At 55.5% G+C, this 21,774-nt stretch overlaps 6 protein-coding genes across 6 annotated transcripts; 5 read left to right on the top strand and 1 right to left on the bottom strand.

The window, feature by feature from the left end:
- Positions 1–1,503: 1,503 nt before the first annotated feature.
- C8A04DRAFT_38444 (CHAT domain-containing protein) lies at positions 1,504–5,218 on the top strand (the record flags this gene model as incomplete). Its single annotated transcript, XM_062784241.1, has 4 exons — positions 1,504–1,588; positions 2,282–2,330; positions 2,794–3,007; positions 3,059–5,218. The coding sequence occupies 4 exons, from the start codon at positions 1,504–1,506 to the stop codon at positions 5,216–5,218; spliced, it is 2,508 nt and encodes an 835-aa protein (XP_062635560.1).
- A 602-nt stretch (positions 5,219–5,820) lies between these two features.
- On the top strand, positions 5,821–6,769 carry C8A04DRAFT_30144 (uncharacterized protein; the record flags this gene model as incomplete). Its single annotated transcript, XM_062781267.1, has 2 exons — positions 5,821–6,137; positions 6,208–6,769. 2 exons carry the CDS (start codon positions 5,821–5,823, stop codon positions 6,767–6,769), a joined length of 879 nt encoding a protein of 292 aa, XP_062635559.1.
- An 833-nt stretch (positions 6,770–7,602) lies between these two features.
- Positions 7,603–10,528, top strand: C8A04DRAFT_38443 (uncharacterized protein; the record flags this gene model as incomplete). The annotated part of the gene is made up of 3 exons (XM_062784240.1): positions 7,603–8,051; positions 8,134–8,995; positions 9,056–10,528. 3 exons carry the CDS (start codon positions 7,603–7,605, stop codon positions 10,526–10,528), a joined length of 2,784 nt encoding a protein of 927 aa, XP_062635558.1.
- A 1,602-nt stretch (positions 10,529–12,130) lies between these two features.
- Positions 12,131–15,158, top strand: C8A04DRAFT_13447 (uncharacterized protein; the record flags this gene model as incomplete). The annotated part of the gene is made up of 3 exons (XM_062777716.1): positions 12,131–14,224; positions 14,276–14,422; positions 14,493–15,158. 3 exons carry the CDS (start codon positions 12,131–12,133, stop codon positions 15,156–15,158), a joined length of 2,907 nt encoding a protein of 968 aa, XP_062635557.1.
- Positions 15,159–16,113: 955 nt separating this feature from the next.
- On the top strand, positions 16,114–17,811 carry C8A04DRAFT_38441 (glycosyl hydrolase; the record flags this gene model as incomplete). Its single annotated transcript, XM_062784239.1, has 5 exons — positions 16,114–16,203; positions 16,320–16,672; positions 16,760–16,832; positions 16,895–17,143; positions 17,218–17,811. The coding sequence occupies 5 exons, from the start codon at positions 16,114–16,116 to the stop codon at positions 17,809–17,811; spliced, it is 1,359 nt and encodes a 452-aa protein (XP_062635556.1).
- A 119-nt stretch (positions 17,812–17,930) lies between these two features.
- On the bottom strand, positions 17,931–19,895 carry C8A04DRAFT_13410 (tripeptidyl-peptidase; the record flags this gene model as incomplete). Its single annotated transcript, XM_062777698.1, has 1 exon — positions 17,931–19,895. One exon carries the CDS (start codon positions 19,893–19,895, stop codon positions 17,931–17,933), a length of 1,965 nt encoding a protein of 654 aa, XP_062635555.1.
- Between the last annotated feature and the right edge of the window lie 1,879 nt (positions 19,896–21,774).

The following is a 21,774-nucleotide window of genomic DNA, read 5'->3' as shown; positions in this document are numbered from 1 at the left end:
GTCAACCTGCCAAAGCTCTGGCAACTCTAGCGATCTCCAGAAACGGCCTTCACCGTTTGTAACCACGATGCGGAGGATATCTCGGTGGGAGACTCGCCCGTTCGTCCCCCGGAGCGGATGCGGGATGTTTATCTGGAACTTGAATTGCTCGTGATCCTCAATCTTCACCAACTTTTGTGACCCTCCCAATGGGAAGAGTTGTTGTACGCCAAATCCGGGGACGAGGGCTAGCACAGTCAGGTAGAGATCCATGTCGCTAGCATTCTCAAAAATGAATGACCACAACCGTGTTTCGGGATCGCCGACAGGGTCTAAACTCCAATTAAATGGACCGTGGTGCTGCGAAGCTAGCTTGGGGAGATCGAAGAGAATCTGCCCGAAGCGCGTCAAATGAGCAAGAGCAGCGGCGCATCTTGCAGCAGATTGGACGTGGTCGCTGTTTTGGAGGTGCAAACCTCGCAAAGAGTCTGTGTAGCCGATCAAGGCCAGGGGCCCAAAGATGTCGATTGTATTCTGAGCTTGACGGAGCACCACTCTGAACTCATCCTTGTCGCTGGTGTGCTGCTCGTCAATCTCGACCACTTTGACACTTCCCACAAGTACGTTCTGGAGACTCTTGTCCAGAGCCCCCCGAAAGTCGGCGCTTAGACCTTTATCCACGGAAACACGCAAGACATGACGCCCTAAGCCCCATCTGGAGGGCACAACTTCAGCATTGCGACCAAAGTCGGGTGGTAAGAGGCCATTAGGGGGGCTCGCGCGGCATTCCCATTCGTCGATCTTGTCGACTCTGACAACAACGTCATGCCCGGGGCCATGGAGTCTGAACTCAGAGCCAGGGTAGATAGCGTGGGCCTTTCCCATGGGGATGATAAGTTCATTACCTTTAACCGCCGACACGATCGGGGCAGCAACGAACGGTTCGTAGTTTTCTAAAAAGGCGAGCCTGTCTTGGCCGTATACCTCTGGATTCTGGCCGTGTTCCTCCCTCAGAAACGGGGTGATCTTGTCGCAAAGCACTCGGCAAGACGGATGAATGGCACTCGGCGGGTAATGCGTTAAGGCTTTCACGAGGGAGGAGGTAAATGCACCATACGATTTGCCGTTGTCCGTCATCTCCTTGGCCAGCTGGTCGGGTCTGCAAGCTGCCAGGAGCGTGAAGCCATTTGGATTGATCGACCAAGACCTCTCGAGCTCTGAGTTCCGACTCACGGGACCGGTGGTGTCAGGTTCTGCGGGGACGGTCATCGCATCAGTGTCTTCATCGTAGTTCAAGAAAGTCCGGCCTTGTGGCCCTTGTCCACCATCTCGCCATGAGCCACCGGAATAGCAGCTGTCGAGAGCGACAAAAACCTGGACCTTGTTTCTGTTGAGGGCTTCCAGCCACTTGTTGAGCTCCCATCCCCGGATGGCGGAACCGTCGAGGCAGTAGTCACAGGTCAGGAGGGATGGGTCCTTGGCCCGTCCGGGTGGTGACTGGGGAGTGCGGCGGAGGAGTCCGCCATGGCCGGCGAAATAGAAAAAGAACAAGTCCCCAGGTTTGGCTTTAGCGGAGATGTCGTTGAACTCGTCCTTGACATTGGAATATGTGGGCTGCCGAGAGGGGTTTGTTGAGGTGAGGATTCGGATATCGCTGAGGAGGAATCTGTCTTCGAGGACGCCCTTGATCAGATTGACATCGTTGACACAGCCACCGAGGTCACAGAGCGATTTGTTCCGCCTGGCTTGCCCTGGATCGGGGTTTCTGGCTTTTTGGTACACATTGATCCCGACGAGGAGAGCAAAGCGCTGCTGCTGCTGGATTAAGCCGTCCATGCGGATACAATTGCGAAGAAGATTTGGACTTGATGGTGGGAAGCTCGAAAGAGCCTGTGTGGTTCACGCCTCTACAGGGCTGTTCCGCATATAAGACCCAAAAAAACAAACATCCGTCCTCGAGCCTTGCGCGGTTCGATGGCCATGTTGTGGTTCAGCGCCCCCTGCAGGCTGAGCTTCAGAATGGCCTCAGAACGGAGCTGGCGGTTGTTTTGAAGATCTTTGATTGGCCAAATCCCGAGGGAGTGGGGCGGGAGGAAGGAATTAGGGGGCTTGGGCACACTTCTCGCACATGCAGCATGCTGACTTCCATTATTAGACGTTTCAAATGCCGCCAGAAAGCCACAGTTGCCCAGCTATCGTCGAAGCAAGTCGACTGGGCGGCTAGGGAATCTAATTATATATAAATATTGGGAGTAGCGGCGCAATCATGACAGTCTCGCTGGATGATTGACGTCTCTCGCAGCCCTTGCGAGGGCAAAGGCTCGAATTCTTGCTTCATTAATCCCCCAAAGGTCACAAACCGGGAAACATGCGTCAACCTCTGGGGTCAATCGAGAGTGGCCTCAACTCGAGGGCACCTGGCACCAGGCCTGGCTTGGGCTCAGGCCTGTTCGATCGAAGTAATTCAGGTAATAGCAGACGACCCAGCCCGGCGAGCGCGCCGCAAATCTTCCAAAGACGACCTGCTTCCCAACCGAGACCCTTCGGGAATCGCCTTCCGTTTCTACGCGTGCGGGAAGTAGAGGGCATGTTGGATGCGATGAACGCCGTTTATGGGCCTGACGAGTTTTGTCTGAGTCCCCTTGGTGAGGTCCCCACAACTCTGTATCCCGAAGTCGTTGAAGGGGAGTTCTTCGAGCGGCGCCCTGAGCATGACCACCAATACGACCTCAGAGCCCCAGGCGACAAACCCCCGCTCGGATTCGACCTAGACTTGGGCATTCATATCGCCTCGAATGCCCTAATTCACCGAAGGCTTGACCTGGCTCGCCGCTGTTACTGGTCAGACGTGGCTGGCATCTTACTCAACGAGATGTATTTGCGGACCGGAGCCATCCAGGACCTTGACATGGCCATCAGGTACGCCAGGTCGGCAATGCCGGACCGCGTCCTCCCTCCGTCTCAGCGTGCATCAAGTGCCACAACATTCCCACAGAATGGACAGTACCGCGACGAGAACGCGGAGAACGTGATGGAGAGGGGGGTGGCGGGATGTGGGCTGGTGGACATGTGCGGTCAGCAAAATAACCTCGCATGCTATCTCGGCCACAGATACCTACGTCTCGGGGCCCGGGACGATATTGACGAGGCGATATCCCTTGCGCATCAAGCCGTCAAGAACACGCCACAAGATTCGGAGTTCCTGGCAGGACGGATGAACAACTTGGCGACTTTACTAGGCGATCGGTATTCGGCAATGGGTAATGCGGAGGACTCGGATCACGCAGTGCGGTGGGCAAGGGAATCAGTCGAAGCGTCCTCGAGCAACGACGGCGACGCTCTGCCGGTGCGTCTGAACAACCTGTCAGCGCTACTTGGAGAGGAGAGACGCGGCAACTCGCATCGAGTACTCTCACGGACCGATGAGGCCATATCTTGCTTGGTGCGGGCGCTCGAGACGGCCCCAGAATCAAACTGCCACACAGGAACCCTGCTTTACAATCTCGCGCGTCTTCACCAGGTCAAATTCCGGGATTTCCACGATGAGAAGAACCTTGAACGAGCGAGACAGTGCTTCTTTGCCGCATTGACCCAGAAGTGGGCGTTCATGAACACTCGCATCTTGGCTGGCAGGGTGTTTCTCTCACTCCCCGGCATCATCCACGAGGCGGACCGCGCAATGGTTGCAGTGCGGACCTGTGCTAGACTCGTATCAGCGTCCATGAAATATTCGCTGAAGACCAAGGACAAACAGCGTGTCCTGTCTCAGGCCCTCGGCATCGGTTCAGATTCGGCAGCCGTCGCTCTCCATGTCGGCATGGGCGCATTCTATGCCATGGCATTGCTCGAGACTGGGCGAGCAGTGCTGTCGAACTCACTCCTGAACCTCCGCATCGATATCTCAAGTTTGAGTGAGTCGGACCCTCAGCTGACAAAGGACTTCAGTCGTACCAGAGGCCTGCTCGATGGATCAAGAGATCCGCTGGGGTCTTCTAGAATTCTGGAGAATCTGCAATATCCAGTGGACTCGCAATTGTCTCGACGAGCGTATGAGAGGACCCTCATCTCGTCAATTGAGGAGCTACGCGGCCACCCCATGTTCCATAGGATTCTAGGCCATCCGACCGAGGCGGAAATGCTGGATGTGGCGAAACATGGGCCGGTTGTTGCAGTCAATGCCACCGCTCACCGCTGCGATGCCTTGATCATTCAACCCGACGGGATTTCGAGCTTGGAATTGCCCAGCCTGACTCTACACTCCATTCGCGCCCACAGGCGGGACACGCAATCCGTCGAGACCCTCGGGTGGCTCTGGGAAACCATAGTCTCGCCCGTGCTGGACCGTCTGGGCTACGATGCACCACCCGCTGGCGGTCAAGCCCTGCCACACACCTGGTGGATTCCCACCGGACCACTCGTAGGCTTCCCGCTCCACGCAGCAGGGTATCATTTGCGCCGAAACTCCGAGACGGCGATGGATAGAGTCATCTCCTCGTACACCCTTTCCGTCAACGCACTTATACGCATCAGACAACAACGCCAACACCACGGATCCGCCGTAGGGAAGCCAGAAAAAGCCATCATCGTTTCTGCGCCCAGCCCTCCGGGTCATCAGTTCCTGCGCCACGCCAGAGACGAAACCGTAGCAGTCGGCCAGGCCTGCGAGTCGATTGGTGTCTCTCAAGTCCAGTCCGCATTTAATCCGTTCGACACTCTCGACGCACTCAAATCGTGCAGTATCTTCCACTTCGCAGGCCATGGAAGAACCGACAAGCAGGACCCTCTAGGCGGCTCGCTCATCTTTGACGACGGCGATGAGCTGTCCGTCGACCAGTTACTCGAGACCACGCTCAACTCGAACCCCCCGTTCCTAGCATATCTCTCAGCGTGCGGAACAGGGCGGATCGAGAATGAGGGGGCAACTGACGAAATCCATCTTGCTTCTGCTTTTCAGCTTTCTGGGTTTCGACACATCATTGCTACGCTTTGGGAGGTCGACGATGAGTTGTGTGTCACTATGGCGAAGCGGTTCTATGAGGCTCTGGGGAGAGAGCCGCTGACGGATGTATCGGTTCGAGTTGCACTTCACGAAGCCGTCAAGGCGCTGAGAGATCAATGGGTTCAGGCAGAGGTGGACGCTGGCGGCGGGCAAATCCGGGGTGATCGGAATCCTATGCTGGTCCAGGAATCATCGCGGAGCAAGGCACTGTGGGTTCCCTATGTCCATTTTGGCGCCTAAACGTACGTAGATATCGTAGATATTGCGGTCGAAGAGCAAAGGTCAACCGTCAGAACGACTCAGTGCCATATTAATGATTTGATGAACATTCGCCGATAAATTGGAAGAGATGACCTCACGGACCTCCACACGTTCAGTTTCTCGCCAGCCCCTGTGAGACAGCCCAAGTGAGTCATGAAGTCTAAGAGACTTCACTGATAGGCAAGGTAGCTATTCGTATGTACCTCCTTGAAAGCACAAGGGTATCTGGTGGAGAGTTGACGTTGTGTCCTGGAAATGCCCTTGCAGGAGTGCTGTGTACCATTGGACCCGACCCTGACGAATCGCAGAGTGGCCGGAACCGCCCCAGCCACGACTTTAGTTGCCGAGGCTGTGTTACCCCACATCGGGCGCTTACCTCGAGGGACGAAGATTAAAAGGATACAGTATTATTATCCCCTCACAGATCTCGCCTACATACGCGAGCCTTCCAGGGTCAGCGTAGTACAAGACTTAGCCCCTGCTAATAACTTTTGCTATAGCTATCAACTTCCCGTGTCTGTACATATTCACGCACAAAGTTAACTCCCGTCTTCCAGCGTTCCCCCATCCGCCACATAGGGATGCCAAACAACGCACGCCTCGACCGGGTTTACGCCCGACTTCTCCAAGACCACCCCTACGGATGGGCCCTGTACAAGAAGGTGACAGCACAGGAACTGTATCCGGGCTGCTGTGGCTATTTCGATTCTGACGGTGATTGGCGTCTCCTCCTCGATCTCACGATCGACCAAGACAGCCTCACCAAGGAGGGATGGATCGCGCCCGGCCCCGGCGATCAAATCAAGACTGGAGATGAGAAGCCCATGAGATTGACATGGGGGCCGAAGAAGTCCAAATCAGTCGTCTCACGACAGATAGGGGGCGAGCTCGCGGTCAAGTAAGAACGACCCAGTTATCCGCAACCGCCTAGTTAGCCTTCTACTCTGACAGCCCCTCTTCTAAAACAGCGTGGCGTCCCCGATATCGCCCTCAGTCACCCTGTCTTTCACCTGTGAAAGCGATGAAGGCGCCGTTCTCACAACACAGAACCCCGTCCTGAGGCACCGTGTCGGCAATGAGTCGGCTGTGGTGAGATGGATGAAGGCCAATCGGGCCGAGATGTTGAGACGGCACAAGGAGATCGCAGAGAGACATGGGATCTGGGTTGTGAGCAAAACGTACACAACCACCCGAAGCGGCGTCGCGGTCATGTCGTCCAAGTCCTCCGCCGTTGAGATCGGTATAGGGGCTACTGTACCGGGCGTGGTGACGCTGACGCCATCAAGCTCCTGGTCATCCAGCAAAGGCGACCTCGCCGCCGAAATACATGACCACAGTGAGGGGGTCGTGGTGTTTATGAGTGGGGTTTACTTTTGCAAGAAGCTGTTTAAGTCGGAACTTAAACTGGTCGTGGAAAGAGATGACCAAAAAAGCAAAATATTTAGGGGAGGCTATGTCGAGTCAGATGACGAGGAGCAGGATGAGGGGGGCGAGGATGATGGCGATGGGTTTGAGATACGGATAATATGAAGGAACCACGCCTCTTGGTATGATTAAGTGTCAGGGTCGAATCCTAGCAACTGAAAGTTTCTTGATATTGAACCCATTACGCGTATCAAGGGAGATGGGGCTTTGATGTTTTCGAAGAGAATCGACAACTTCATTTCTTCTCTCGCTTGTAATAAGGAAATGCACGACCGCCTTACGGTTTCGTCCCTCTTGATACTTGCATGGTCGAACCTTAGCTCGGGCTGGGAGAGTGGATCGCCGAGATGCGTATTATTTGAAGTACCTGAGGTAGCAACGAAGGCTACCGTCACCCTCTTTCTTTGTTAGACTTTCTCGCGCCTCAAGAACATCTGCGTAACGCAAAGTATTGATCCGTAATTTCCATGAATTTACGCGCCGTGTATCATCATGAAATCAGTGCGAAGTTCTGGGTAATCAATTAATTAGTAAGGACGTCGGTGTCTCCTGCGCGTTAACATCAGGAGGGATGTATTCTCTTGTTTATATGTTTTCATACTGCACACTTCCAATATTTTCCCCGTGTTTTGCAATACGGTGATTTCCAATTGATCATGGCTCCAAGAACCGATTGGAAACGATGATCTCGATGCCTTGAATTACTGCTCATGCGAGCACCTCAGCCCCGCTTCAGCCACCAAATCACGGTTGCAGGACGACCATGTCCATTCCCATTCGGCCAGAGTTGCAGTGCTGCGCCATTGCGCCCATTCCCAACCGCGAACAGCTAGTTAGCCTGGGCTTTCTGCTGCTGACAACAAACTTCATCACTTCTGCGGTGCCCAACCGACAACTGACGCCCAAGCGTAGCGCTCGGCGCCGTCGACGCCGTCGAGATGGACCCCCTGACTATCTTGTCAATAGCGGCATCAACCGTCCAATTTTTGGATTTTGGGTCGCGGCTGCTTACCGTAGCTTTGGACTCGCGCCATGGGGGACCATCCGCGGCGCGGGTCGAGGTGAACGAGCTATTCGAAGAATCTCAGGGGTTAGCAGCACGCGGCAAAGCGATCGAAGAAAAGGCCCAACTTTTGACGGGCTTAAATCGACCACTCTCAATCACAGAAGCCGCACTTCTTAAAGAATCCCGCCGTTGTGTGGCAGCCAGTCAGGAGATTTCAGCTGCGCTTGGGAAACATGTCCAAGACCAAACGACACAGTCAGTCCTGGACGCCATCGGTGATGCTTTCAAGCTGGTGTGGAATGAAAAGTCCATCAAGGATAGCCAGAAGAGGCTGTCTGATGCCAGGGAGAAACTGATGTTTGCAATGGTTTCCGACCTCTGGTATGAGTTCCTCCCTCCGATCGGACCGATCCGGTGTCGAGACTCCGGAGAAGAAATCCGCCGCGACTAACACGTATGACAGGGAGCGGTCAGCCGCAGGCGAAGTGCCAGCAACCGGAGTAGCAACCGAGACCACAAAACACCAAGCCCTTATTCGGCAACTACAATCTCGGGACCAGGCAGAAGTCGAACCCTCGGCGGAAGCCCAGTCATTATTCATCTACCACCAAAAGAATAGCCGTGTGAACCTCAACCAAACCACATCTGTCAGCGTGGACCCCGACGCTCATGATCCCTTGTACCTGGACGGTCTCCTTAGTACGCTTCACTTTGCTGCTTTAGACAGGCGACTCCAGGCGATCCCGGAAGCATACAGAAACACCTTCCAGTGGGTGCTACAAAAGGAACCTCGGCAATCCGAGGGTGCTGACCCTCAACCTCTGTGGAGCAGCTTTCCAGACTGGCTTAGAGGAGATTCGGAGAACATTTATTGGATCACGGGCAAACCCGGGTCGGGCAAGTCGACTTTGATCAAGCACCTCGTCAACCAGCCCGCCACTTTGTCGCATCTCGCAGAATGGGGAGGTGGTAAGAAGGTGCTCACGGCTATGTTCTACTCGTGGGATGCTGGGAGCGAGCTCCAAAAGTCCCAGGTTGGGCTTTTGCGAACCCTCTTGTACCAAGTCGTCCAACAAGCCCCTGAAATCGCGCCGCGGTTATTCCCAGGACGATGGGCCATGCAAAAGATCTTTGGCGCCGCTTCGTTGCAACATCTCCCACCATGGACTTGGGAGGAACTTTTTGAGAGTGTCGGTGCCCTGGCCACACTGCCCGAACGAAACTTTAACCTTGCCATTTTTGTCGACGGGCTGGACGAGTTCGCCGGTGACCACTCGAGGCTCATCGACCTCATCAGGCAGTTTCACAGTCAACCCGGATTCAAGGTATGCGCGAGCAGCCGTCCATGGAACGACTTCCGGGATGCCTTTGTGTCCTGCCCACAGCTCAGGATGGAGGTCCTCACCGAAACCGATCTAAAAACCTTTGTCCAGGGCGTGGCACACGAAAACGTCGCCTTCATGGAACTCAAAGACGCCTACCCAACCGAAGCCGACGAACTCCTCTCGAAAGTCGTAGAACGAGCCTGCGGCGTCTTCCTCTGGGTTTCCCTGGTCATGAAAGCCGTGCTCAACTCCCTCACCGACGGCACCACGCTCATCCACCTCGAGCACCTAGTCGACAGCCTTCCCGAAGACCTCTCCAAGCTCTACGAAAACCTCTGGCGCCGCGTCAAACCCAGCTACCAACGCGCCGGTTCCCGCCTCCTCCTCCTCTTCCGCGCCTACACCAACTCACCCCAACTCAACCTCAAAACCAACAAAATCGCCCTCCCCTCCGGCATGGAACCGTACATCCTCTGGCTCGCCGACCGCCATAACCCCCCTGAAGACAACCCCCGACGCATCCTCCAAGTCCTCCGGCGCAAACTCGCCAGTCGCACCATGGGCCTCCTCGAACTCACCCACCACGCCCACCACGTCAACTATCTGCACCGCACCACCAAAGAATGGCTCGACACTTTCTGGACGGACATGGAAGCCCACGCGGGCCACGACTTCGATCCCCACCTCGGCCTGCTACGCGCCATCTCCCGCAGCGCGACCACCGACCCAGCCGCGCAGCGGAATCGGTTGGAGGGAGCCCAGCCCGGGTCGTGGGAATCGTACGCGAATACGTGGGGTTGGATGCTGGAGGCGTTTTATCATGCCGGGCGGGTGGTGCGTGATCCGCATGATCGGTTGGTGGAGGCGCTGGATAGGATTGAGGGTGTGTTTAAGGGGTTGAGGTTTGTGACAACCACGATGGTGCCGCATGTTGCGCACTGGGCGAAAGTCAGAAGGGGGTCGGCGGCGGATCAGTTTGGGTTTGTTGGGCTGGCGGCGGAGTTTGGGGTGTTTCGGTATGTGCAAGCTAAAATGAAGGAGGCGCCGTCGGATTATGCGAGCATAAAAGGGGGCGAGGAGGACTTGGTGTCGTGTTTGTTGCTGGGGCCGGGGGCAAGGGGGTTACCGAAGCGGGAGTATAAAGCGCTGGGGGATACGGGGTTGAGGCATCGTTTTGAGTGTATTTATAAGTTTGTGTTTGAGCATATGGCGTTCAATCACGAGGAGCGGTATCGTGTGGCGAAGGAACTGCTTGATGCGTGTTGTGATAGGAAGGGTAAGCTCCCTGCTGTGCTTCGGATGAGACTGGCACCGCTGGCGGACCGGATTGCGGTGCGGAACGATCGGGGTTGGCCTCAAAGAGAATCAGCGCAGGTTCTTGTCAAGGTGACAGGGAGTGATGAGGCTGCATATTACGGTTACGCGGCCATGGAACTGCTGGAGGATTATGGCGTTGGAGAAAGGAGAGGCGGCGTGAGGGAGTCTTTTAAGGCGTGGCTACAATGGAAACTGGACGATTTGGGGGGGCCTTGAGCGAGGACAGTAATATGGTGGTAGAAACGAAACCAACTACTATGTAATTACTTTCGGTGGCTGCTCTAGTACCTTCTGTATTCGAAAGTCCCCGCCCATAAGAGTCAAAACCAAGACTGTGGGCAACCCGCTGGCCAGCTAGTGCAGTTTAATATTACCACATGGGCAACCAAACACTTAAATATCACCATGATTTCCCACACTTCCTACTACATACGACCATAGACAGTAGAAAATACGGGATCCCGTCCGCTCTCCCCGAGTCAACCTACTGATCGCCGGACTAGTACTCAGGTCGGTGACGATTGGGGAATCCCCGGTGTTGTATGTTTTTGCCCTCTTTCATTTTTTAGACTAAAGGTCGTGCCTTCTTGGCATCCCGGGTGCCGAGCGCTTCTGCGCTCCAACGCACCTGCCTTATGGTGGCCGGTGGTGTGCTGTACGTGGGCGGCCCTTTAGGAGGCAGTTACGACGCACGGCGTATCGATCCTGCTCAGGGTCTTTCAACCAGCTGATATGACCAACATGGGAACGACCACAACGGACCTTTTCCGGCCCTTGGCATTTCTGACCAAATAAAGTTCTCAAACATGTATGAAGTATGAACGATTGATGTGCAGCGTGAGAATTTTCAAGCCTTTGCCTGGGAGTAGGCGCCACGGACAGCGGCGCGAACACCGCCAATCCCGAAAGCGAAGAGTAAAAAGGCACATACAATGCGTGGATAGGTACCTACCGAATCAGGTATGCTTGTTCCCTGGTTGCAGGTGGTCGTTGTATTCGCAGACCGCGGTGTGTGGGATCTAACTGCATTCTCAAGCTCCGGCTCCCGATGCTTGATTAATTAACTGCGCGAAATGCAGCTGCCGACTTCAACATTGCATTGCTCTTGCAGTAAAATCATTCCGTCGACAAAAGTCCTCGTTAGAATTATATCTGCGGGAATGGAAATTAGGCGCCGGAGTCACGACACATGAACCTAAGTGGTCGTGAAGGACTTTTTCAGGTGCGTGTCGTGGTACCGCCTCACCGAGTCCGACTCCCCTTATTACGCTCAACTGGTGTATCGAGACTCTGCTTAGCATCGCAAAACCGATCGTAGCTTACATTCTCTAGCAGACGTCTGGATATTCAATCCGACCGTTTCCGGGATTAACTTCGGTCGCGACCGTGTTGCCGTTATTCTCGCATCCTCGAACTCGTCTTTACCGTATCTCGCCGCGTGTTCACAGTTCGTTCCGTTGCTGTAAGGTCTCTTGAGAGGGAGATGTCGAGGTGGCTTAGATCTTGCCGTTTTGGCGAGGGAGACGATGCGAGCCTATCGCAGGTGCAGTTGCGCCATGAGCTCAATCGCGACCGGGCTCTGCCCCTCACTCGGCTGTATCTTGACAATGGCTTAACTGCACGTCTGTATCTGCCTGACGGGTTTTCGCCACTATTTTCCTCAAGCTGGGCATCAATGCAATCTTTGCATCTTTCAGCTTCTTTGCATGGGGCGAGAAACATCTTGTGCATTCTGTTCGCCAAGGGAACCAGCTCTTTTGTCTTCGTTTCTCTGTATATCTTTGAGCAACCTTGGAAAGGCAGATCGGTATACTCGGCATGGACCAGGCCGTGGGGCGTCTCCAGGCCGCTCTAGCGTCGGTTACGAATGAGGTCACCGTTGCGGCCGCGAACATTAAGTTTGACTTCAGCATCGTCAAGTATGAAGCACCCAGGGAATTTCAACCGGTTGGACAGCTACTCTCCGACCGGAGAAAGCGCGATGCGGAGGATGGCAAGAGCCACACAACGGCGCGCCGTTTAGCCGCGCTCTTCGCGGGTGTGTGTCCCAAAACTCCTGCCCTCGTCGCAGCGTATGGGAAACGAGCCTCGGAGATCGCCACGCAGGCCACGAGCAAAGTATCCAAGGCCCATTTCGCCTCCGTGTTTTCACAGTACACAGGCGTTGATGCCACATCAATGTGGGCAGCCGCGACATCATCTCCCAATGGCGCGGATGGCGACGCCATCCAGGTTCACCTCCTGGCGTGCATGCTCGCCTCGGTTTGGGATGCACCCGAGGCGACCTCGATATGGGTCGAAATTGTGGACGGGAGGCGCCACGACATTGCGCTTCAAGTTGAAGGCGGCGGAGCGGTGCCATTTGCAACAGCCGCTGCTGCTGCCCAAGCGGAGATACCACGCCAGCAATTGGCCGAGTGGGATGCCAGCGCTCGTGCGTGGTTGGAAGTCGCCAACTCCGCCAAGTCAAAGGAGCAGACGCAGTTTCGATTAATACTCCATAACATCGAATTGTCGGTTGGGGGGCCCGAGCAATGCCTCACGACAACAGCAAATGTTGTCGGGGCTTGGGTGGGAGCTGTCACCGTCATGGACAACCTCCTCTCTGGTATACCCCAAGAAGTTAGCGATGGCTCAGCAATCGTTGGACTAATGGCGTGGCACTTGTACCCCGAAATTCATGTATTTGGCCCGCGTAATGCCGAACTGAAGATGAATGACGACCTGGTTCCGCCCGGCGGTATCCTGACCCTCGGCTGCTCACCATCTGCCACAACACCCAAGTCAGGGGTTACCTGGTCGCTTTCCCTCTCGAAGCTTCGATACTACGGCAATTCTGTGCCAGCCACGGCCACGTTGCAGGGTGATTCGTCACGGCTGACGGCCGGCGAGTTCAGATTCGTCTTGGTCGGGTGTCTTCTCCGGGAGTGGAACACGCCGCCCGCCAAGGATGAAATGGCCATCCGGGTCCTGGGAGGCATCGCGCGCGCCGTGATACAGGGCCTTCTGGACAGGAGCGCTGTCAATGGGTTTCCAGGACCGGGGGATGACTACCTGTGGATACGCACCTTGGTTGCTGCGATGCTTCTTCTCAACAAAGCTTCCGAGGACTACACTGGTAACGAGCACAAATTTCAACCTTTTGTTACACTCGGGAGAAACAGGCCACAGTACGGACCTCAGCCACCTGCTGATTGGGAGGGAAGGATAGTCGCCCAGCACTTCTTCGGTATGCTCGACCCGGGCATGTTCCTATCTGCCCTGCGGGGCCCGGAAGAGAGGATTGCTGCGCTCAGGCGAATTGCGCACCGGATCCCGGGCCTACAGGACCTCCCCGCCATAATCCGGTACAAAACTACAGATCACCAGACCGACTTTGTCTCACTCTTTCCGTCGCCAGGCGTAGAGGAAGCCGAGTTGCTGTTAGCCGAGATCAGGGAGGCTGGACCGTTCGCCACCGAACCAGATATAGTAGACTGTTTTCCTTCTAGCGCCGATTGGGAAATGTACGACAATGGGAACCCAGACCCGTTTTTCACTCCAGATGCGAGGCAAGCCAATTCGGAAACCTATAGCGGTGGCAACATATTAGACTCGTTTGTTACTACCTCGGGGAGGCGATTCGACCGCCGTTTTGGGGATTGGGAGTCGGCCATCTTCATTCCAACTGGCTCCCCCGGGCACTTCTACGGAGAGAATTTTTCTCTAGAAGACCTCGCCTGGGCACTGCAGCGTGGCACGATCAGGCCGAACATAGACACCATAGCTGCTGACCCCATGACACCTTGGCTTGCACGGTTCCACTATGCACTGTCTTGTCTTCAATCTTTTCCGGAGCCTGTCATCAGCATCAGGACTCTACAAAGGAATCCACAGAAAGCGAAGTGGGCCAGGGCTTGGGACCAGGGAACTGTTCTAGCCCCACGGCGCCAGAGCTTCGGAAGCTTCGAGTCGTTTTCCAAGCTGGTTTCGAACCCTTGGGTAGTACCCGTCAAGGAAACCTTTTCAATTTTGGCATATTTTATCAGTGGTTGCGATATTGGGCACGATGAGCTGCATAAAAATATAGCTGGTATCTCCTTTGGGAGTTCCCTCTACGTGCCAGACGAGGTGAGTCGGCAGCCGTGCTTGAGGTGATGATGGTAGCCGTGCACCAGTCTAATCAACGCTTTACTGTTAGCTACTTCGCGATCCCTTCCTGACGAGGACAGAAGGGCCTCGAAGAGTCACACGCATACTGGGCAACATAGGAAAGCCAGGGCTGGTGATCTTTTCGTCCGTGACTAATCCTATGACGGCTCCCCTAGACCACACAGCTTGGAGAATAGTCGAGGACATGGGCGCCTTTGACGGCCAGCCGGCCGACTTGTTTGCCTCGACTTCGATGCACCTCAGCTTTACGCAGTGGGGGCGGTCGATGGACATGGCCGACTCACACGGCACGCAGGATGTGCAGTTCACCAAGATGGAGTCGGTTGTTTCCATTCGGGACGCGGGTCGCTGGATCGGTGACGTCGATGTTGTAGCCACGCTGAAGAGTTCGTACATCCTTTCGTGGTCACCAACACATTCACCATGCGGCCATCCTACTACCTCAGAGCCGCCGAAATCGGTCTCGCTGAAGTCGATCAATAACTGGGACGAGCTCCGCGAGTGCCAGTCCGGCTTGGCTGTGGTACGAGTCCACGGAAACTGGCTGGCCAGGCTTGCGGTGACGGCCTACCTGGCGCAGCGCGCGGAGAAAGCCGCCGGCGGGGGTGCTAGAATTACGTTGCTGCCTTCGTCGGTGTGCTGGACTTGCTTGATGAATGACAATGAGTTTCATTCTGTCGTTTACATTTACTAGCGCGCATGAGACTCACGCACGGGACAGGGGATGAATTTATTTCAATGATGACAGACTTGATACCTGGTGGAAAATGTAGGGTTTATTTATCACAGGATTTCACTACTGAGCTTTCACAAGAGTAGTTGCTAGTGCTGTCGGAGGGCGAGGGTCAGGAGTCGTTTTCCTAGTTATTACACAGTTTGATGATTTCGATCAAGTTTCATCCGCAGACCAGTGAGATAGTCTATTAAATACTTCAAAATAAACCTCAGATACTCGTACGTCCTACCAACCCCGGTCTCATGGCAAGACACCTCAACATCGGGTGGTTATTTCTCTCCTCACACTAGACGCCCCTTGTACGGAAACCGGGTGTGTAGACAATGGGCTGGGTGCTTTGGGCTATGCGCTTTGGGCCCTGCCGATTTCTCCCATGGCCACAGACTCCCTAGTTGTATGTTTTTGTAGTTTTCTTTTCTTTTTAGAAGTATCTTTGGCTAGTTGCTGTCTCGCCGTTCAGGTTTCACGGTCGGTCATCAAGCAGCTGGCAGCCCGATACGGGCCGTATCAGACCGTTAACGAACCACCGACGACGGCCGGTTAAATCGACCGGACCGCGGCCCCCGACCGGAGAAGCACACCCCTTTTGACGGCTAGCGTGGTATTCGCCCACTGGAAATGATGTTTAAAGAGCGGGGGATTCCAGCCCGGGGTTTCCAAAGTTATATTATTCCCCTAGAATACCCCCGGAAACAGCCAATTTGTCCACCAATGGGTCTGGTGAGTGGTACCCCTCCGGCGTGTCGTTTGGCATCTATGGGAAGATGAGAACCGGGGATTTGGAGGAGAGAGAAAGGGGAAAGGATGGGAGGGGGGTGAAATATATGATCGGCGACAGCCCAGGTACTGACTGTACCCACCGGGTTCTCGTTGAATCGATATTATTTGTGTGTCTGCGCAGTGATCAAGCACGATGCGCTTTCTGCGGTTCGCCCTCGCGGGGCTGTTGTCGCGTGTTGCGATGGCGTCGTTGCAGGTTGTGCCAGGCGGGACGTGGACGACTGTGAGTTTTACTCTTTTTCTTCGCACTAGAAACAAAGAAAACCTCTAGGAAAAAAAGAACAAAATCCGAAATAGGTTCCGAATTAAATCGGTAATTAATCAACGCGTAATCCCCAGCCCGATGGCCAACATCTCCAAGCGCACGGCGCCGGCCTAATCGAAGTCAACGGCACCTACTACCTCATCGGCGAGGACAAAGCGGGCGGCAGCGCCTTCACCAACGTCAACTGCTACTCCTCCACCGACCTCGTGCAATGGACCTACGTCGGCGCGCTGCTGACGCGCCAGGCGTCGGGCGACCTGGGGCCTAATCGGGTCGTGGAGAGGCCGAAGGTGTTGTTTAATGATAAGACGGGGAAGTACGTGCTGTGGATGCATATGGATAGTAGTAGTTATGGAGAGGCGAGGGTCGCGGTGGCGACGGGGGATAGTGTTTGTGGGGCGTATCAGTATTTGAGAAGTTTTCAGCCGTGAGTTCGATCCCAGGTTTCGTTTGTTTGTTCAGAGAGGGAAGGGAGAGCATTGATGTGAAATGGGGATGCTGATTGACTGTGCAGATTGGGTCGGGAAAGCCGGGATATGAACCTCTTCAAGGACGATGATGGCAAGGGATACCTGCTTACCGAGGACGTGCGTTCTCTCTACCCCTTCTCGTAGTACTCACCGGCCGAGTAAGCAACTAACAAGGACAGCGCAACTACGGCCTCCGAATCGTGGCACTCTCCGACGACTTCACCGAGCCAACGACCGATGTCTTCTCGTGGCAACTCTCGGGCGGCAACCGCGTGGAAGCACCGGCGATGGTCAAGCTGGGGAGCACTTATTATCTCTTTGCCAGCATGATGACGGGGTGGGACGCCAATGACAACCAGTACACGACCTCGACAAGCTTGAGCAGCGGCTGGGCGAGCTGGAAGAAGTTTGCTGATAGCGGGACCAACGTTTGTTCTTTTCTCTAGATTTAACCCCTGAATGACTCTCTGAACGACTGAAATGATTGACTGACTGAGAACAGACCTACAACTCCCAAACAACCTACATCCTCAAAACCAGCGACTCCACAGCCCTCTACTTCGGCGACCGCTGGATCTCCTCCAACCTCCCGGCCTCCACCTACATCTGGCTACCCCTCACCATCTCCGGCACCTCAGTAACCATGAAAAACTTTGTCTCCTGGGTCCCGACAACCAACTTCGCAGCCTGGCAATCCCCGCCCGCAGAAAACTCCTACGAAGCCGAAAAAGCCGTCTACGGTGGCCAGGCCAAATCCGTCTCCTGCGGGAAATGCTCAGGGGGCACAGCGGCTGGGTATATCGGCGGGCCGAGTAACCCGGGGAGCGTGAAGTTTAGCGGGGTGCATAGTGATATTGACGGGTTGACGACGATAAGGATCAAGTTTTTGAATGGGGATACGGGGGCGAGGTATGCGAATGTGAGGGTGAATGGGGATGCGGGGAGGAAGGTGGCGTTTTTGCAGGCGACGGGGGATCCGGCGAGTAGTACGCTACATGCGCAGTTGAAGAAGGGGGATGCGAATGAGATTGTTATTGAGGGGATTGATGGGGGGTGGGGGCCGGATGTGGATCGGTTGATGGTGCCTGTGAAATAGCCTTGGGCGCAATGATACTATCGACTAGATGGAGAAAGAAAGGGTCGCGTGGATGTGAGCTGTGGTGTTTGTTTACTTTGTGCCTGCATCCGGTAATCTGTTTACATCTCTCTCCCACATCAATCCTCCATCAACGCCTCCAAGAAAACCCCAAAATCCCCCACCACCCCCAACCCCGTAACCAAATCAAACCCCTCCCCAGCCTTCCACCCCTCCGACAACGCCACCTGCCCCGGAAACCGACACCCCGCACTCTCCCCCTCCACCACATCCCTCAACCCAAGTTCCCCCTTACCCGCCAGCTCATACAACCTCGGATTCAACCACCCCAAACTCCCCCTTCCCTCCCTCATCCTCGCATCATTCACCAACGCCACCATCGCCGACATCACCGGCGTGCTCGCACTCGTCCCCAACACCTGCGCCGGTCCACCGCCCATCACTATCTGAAACCCTGCTCCAATCGCACTAATATCCGGCACCGCTCGCCCGGTGTAATTAAACAATTCCGTCGCAGGCACCGTCACGTTTCCCGTCCCAGCGAGATACCCCCCCACGGCTTGATCTTGCCACTCCGGTCGGGAAAAATACTCACTAAAACCCCCTGCGCTGAAAACAGCCCCCTTCAACGGCGGCGCTTCATTCTCTGTTGCCCCGACAGCAGTTACATAGGGGCACCCCGCAGGGAAAGTAGGCACCAACCGTCTCTGCTGTGTCTCCCGATCAAAACATTGAGATCTCCCCGTTCCCGCTGCCCCGCCATCACCCGTGGCAGCGAGGATAGTAGTCCCCCGCGCGGTAAGCGCCGCGAAGAGATCGCATACGCGCTCGGCGTATGCGCGAGGCACGGAGGGTTCGTCGTCGGCGTAGCTGATGCTAAGGACGTGAGGGATGGACGAGTCCGGGAGAGCGAGTAAGTCGGTGAGGAGTTCGAGGAAGGGTTCGTTATCGGTTTGGGAGATGGGGAGGACGGTTCCCGTGGCTGGGTCGAGTTGTGTGGACCGGCCGCCGGTGAGGTAGTAGATTACGTTGGTTGGGTAGCCGAGGGCGAGGGCGTATTGGATGTCGAGGGAGGCTTCGAGGCCCGCGTGGTGGGGGGAGTCTTGGGGGTTGGTGGCGTTGTGGTGGAGGGAGATGGTGAAGTTGTAGGTTGGGGGGAGGGTCGGGGCGAGGGTGGTTAGGAAGGAGGAGACGTCCGAGTGGAGGATGTATTGCTCGAGGAAGCCGGCTACGCCGAGGCGGACGGGGGAGGGAGCGGAGGTGTTGGTCGGGGTGTAGCTGATGTTGTAGAGTTGTTTGATGCAGTCGGGGACGGTGGCGACTAGGCAGGGTTCGTTAGGGAAGGGGTTTGAGGGGTCGGGGTCGCTGGGGAACCAGAGGGTGGGTTGTGAGGTGGTGGCTTTAGTCTGGGTTGAGGTCGTGAGGGTGGTGGATGTGCAGACCTCGTCTGTTGATGTTTCCTCAGGCTCATCGCCAGATGTGGCCGCTTTCAGTGCCGCTGCATTTCCTTGCTGCTGCGTGGTGGCCGTGCTCTTTCGAGATTCCCTCTCGCTTTTACCAACCCTGGGTGGCATGAAACTCGATAGCGGATGCACAAAGCTGATCGACTCCCGTAATGACGCCGGCACACGATACGACCGCGCCCTTAACACCGGCGCACGCTCGCTATCCTCATGCCGATAGTACCCCAAATCAGCCTGAAACAGCGTCTTAACCGTCCCAGCTGACGCCTCAAAACTGAGCAGACTCCCCTGGTCCTGAATCTCCTGAACACCCCCCGACTTCAACCATGTTGATACCGCACGGTGGACATCCTCCGACGGTTCGCGGTGCTCATTGACTTCCTCGCGGCTGAGGTGTTTCCCGAATGAAGGATGACCGGGCTGTTGGCGGGCGTGGAGTTTACTCTTGAGCGCGTCAATACCGGGTTCATGGAGCGCGACGAAGAGAGTGAGTGTGTCTGAGGCGTTGGCGTTCCCGAGAAATGTCCATCCAGATGGGATGCTTTTCGCTTCTTCGAGGATAACTGAGGACGCGGCCTGCGCCAGGGGCGCTAGCAGGAGTGTGAAAATTGAGGTCCGCATGGTGTCCTGGAGTTTGACCCAAGTCGCTCGCTATCGCGGCTCATCACAAAGCCAGATCAACGAGGCTCCAATTCCAGTTTTATACGAGCCCGCTATCCTGGCGCCCCTCTCATCCCTTCGTAGAACCTCACTCATTTTGAGCATCCCCTTTTAGAACACTTTCTCAAGCACAATATAAACCCACCCCGGAAACAACCCCAGGTCAGCCTCGGCAATATATACTCATCCTTCCCTCCCACACTCCAACCACGGCTGCGGGTGGGGGGGCGCGCCCTTTTTCACTTATTTGCTATTCAGCCGCCACCCCGGACCCGACTCACCCGAGTTCTCGCCCGTTAGGGCCCGTCAGGAGACAATCTCGTCCGCTTTGCGATTGGTCCGCCTCAGAAATCAGCCGCGGTCTGGTTCCTGCTTCGATATTATCGATCGCGCTAGAAGCTCCGTGTTCCGTGTTGTAATTAATAGCAGAATCTCGTATCTTGCGGATGGAATCGAGATGCGCCGTTGTTGCCACGTTGTATCATTGTATGGCCTGGTCTTGGCATCTTGGTCGGAGTCGGCCATCGTGCTCCGCTCGATGAGATTCACTGTTATCGTGGTAGTCGGCTTACCCCGGAAATGGAAATGCCCTTCATTCGTCCCTTTGCAGTCTAGGCCCGGCCGGTATCTATTTTTGTCGTTGTTATACAGTCCCTTCCCGGTGCGAGTCAACCCCAGGACCGATCGCATGGTCGCATGACTTGCTTAGCTCTGCACACTCGGGCCTAGGTTTGAGCAAGATTAATTATTCCAAACAATGTAACTCAGTGCTGACAAGGTGGGGTATCTCTCGAACCCGGATGTTTCTCGAATTTAGCACGGTGTTTTCGTGTTTACGTGGTTCATCAACTCGCCATGTTTCAAATTCCAGCACCGCAGCGAAGTCCACTTGGCATTTCGGACACCGTAAACCCTAACCCTGAATTTGCCAATGACAACAAAACCAACACCGAAACCAACATCAAGACAAAACACCAACCAAAACGTGTCTGCTACCGTAACCCACCCTCCAACCCATCTATTAATCCCTCCCCGCCCTCTCCCTAGTCCTCCTCTCCATAGCCTCACTAACCCTCACCAACCCCGCCACCAAACTCGCCCGTAAATACCGCCCGACACTATGCACCGCGACCGCCGCTGCAGCACGGAGCGAACTATGCGGGCTTCTTGCCCCTGCTCTTACGCTACCCGTAAACGTATGACGGTGTCGCCTTGTAGCGAGCGTTGTGAGGGCTTGAACTGTTTGGGTTGTGTGAGCTCTCGAGGTACGGGGGTTCGTGCGAGCTACGGCGCGGGTTAGAGTTTGTGGTGGGCTTCGACGTGCTCTTCTTGACGGTGGGGAAGCTCTTGCTCGTGAAGGGGAATATCGGTGTCGATTTCGGTGTTGAGGACTGCGTCGGCGTTGTTGAGGGCTGCGCTGATTAAGGGATATCCTGGATGGTCGAGGGGAGACACGATGTGGGCGTGGATGAGGACGGCCTGGTCGGTAGGGAAGATACCGACGCTCCCCGTTCTGCTGGGGTGGTTGTTCTGGTCCTTCCAGGGGAGAAGTTTCGGCCTGGCCGTCTGTGCCTGTTGGCTGGGCTGAGTCCCTCAGAGCGATGGGTTGAAGAGGCGCGGAGATGAGCTGCTGCGTTGATGGCGGGGCAGGTGGGTTGAAAATGGAGAAGGGCGGCCCCAAGGGCGGATGACGGGACAAGGCCACTGAACGGGGCGGCGAACGGACTGAGCTGGATCGTTGGATACAGACGAACCTCCCGCTCCCGCCGGGGTCTCTTCTCCAGAGATGCCCGTTGGCGCAAATGTAAAATCTTGCGTTGCTTGGGGAACGGCCGACTTG

The sequence above is a fragment of the Dichotomopilus funicola genome, assembly GCF_033296635.1.
Source record: "Dichotomopilus funicola strain CBS 141.50 unplaced genomic scaffold C8A04scaffold_47, whole genome shotgun sequence".
Classification (NCBI taxonomy): domain Eukaryota; kingdom Fungi; phylum Ascomycota; class Sordariomycetes; order Sordariales; family Chaetomiaceae; genus Dichotomopilus; species Dichotomopilus funicola.
Note: the sequence above shows the minus strand (reverse complement) of the source record. Positions and strands in the feature narration are given on the sequence as shown.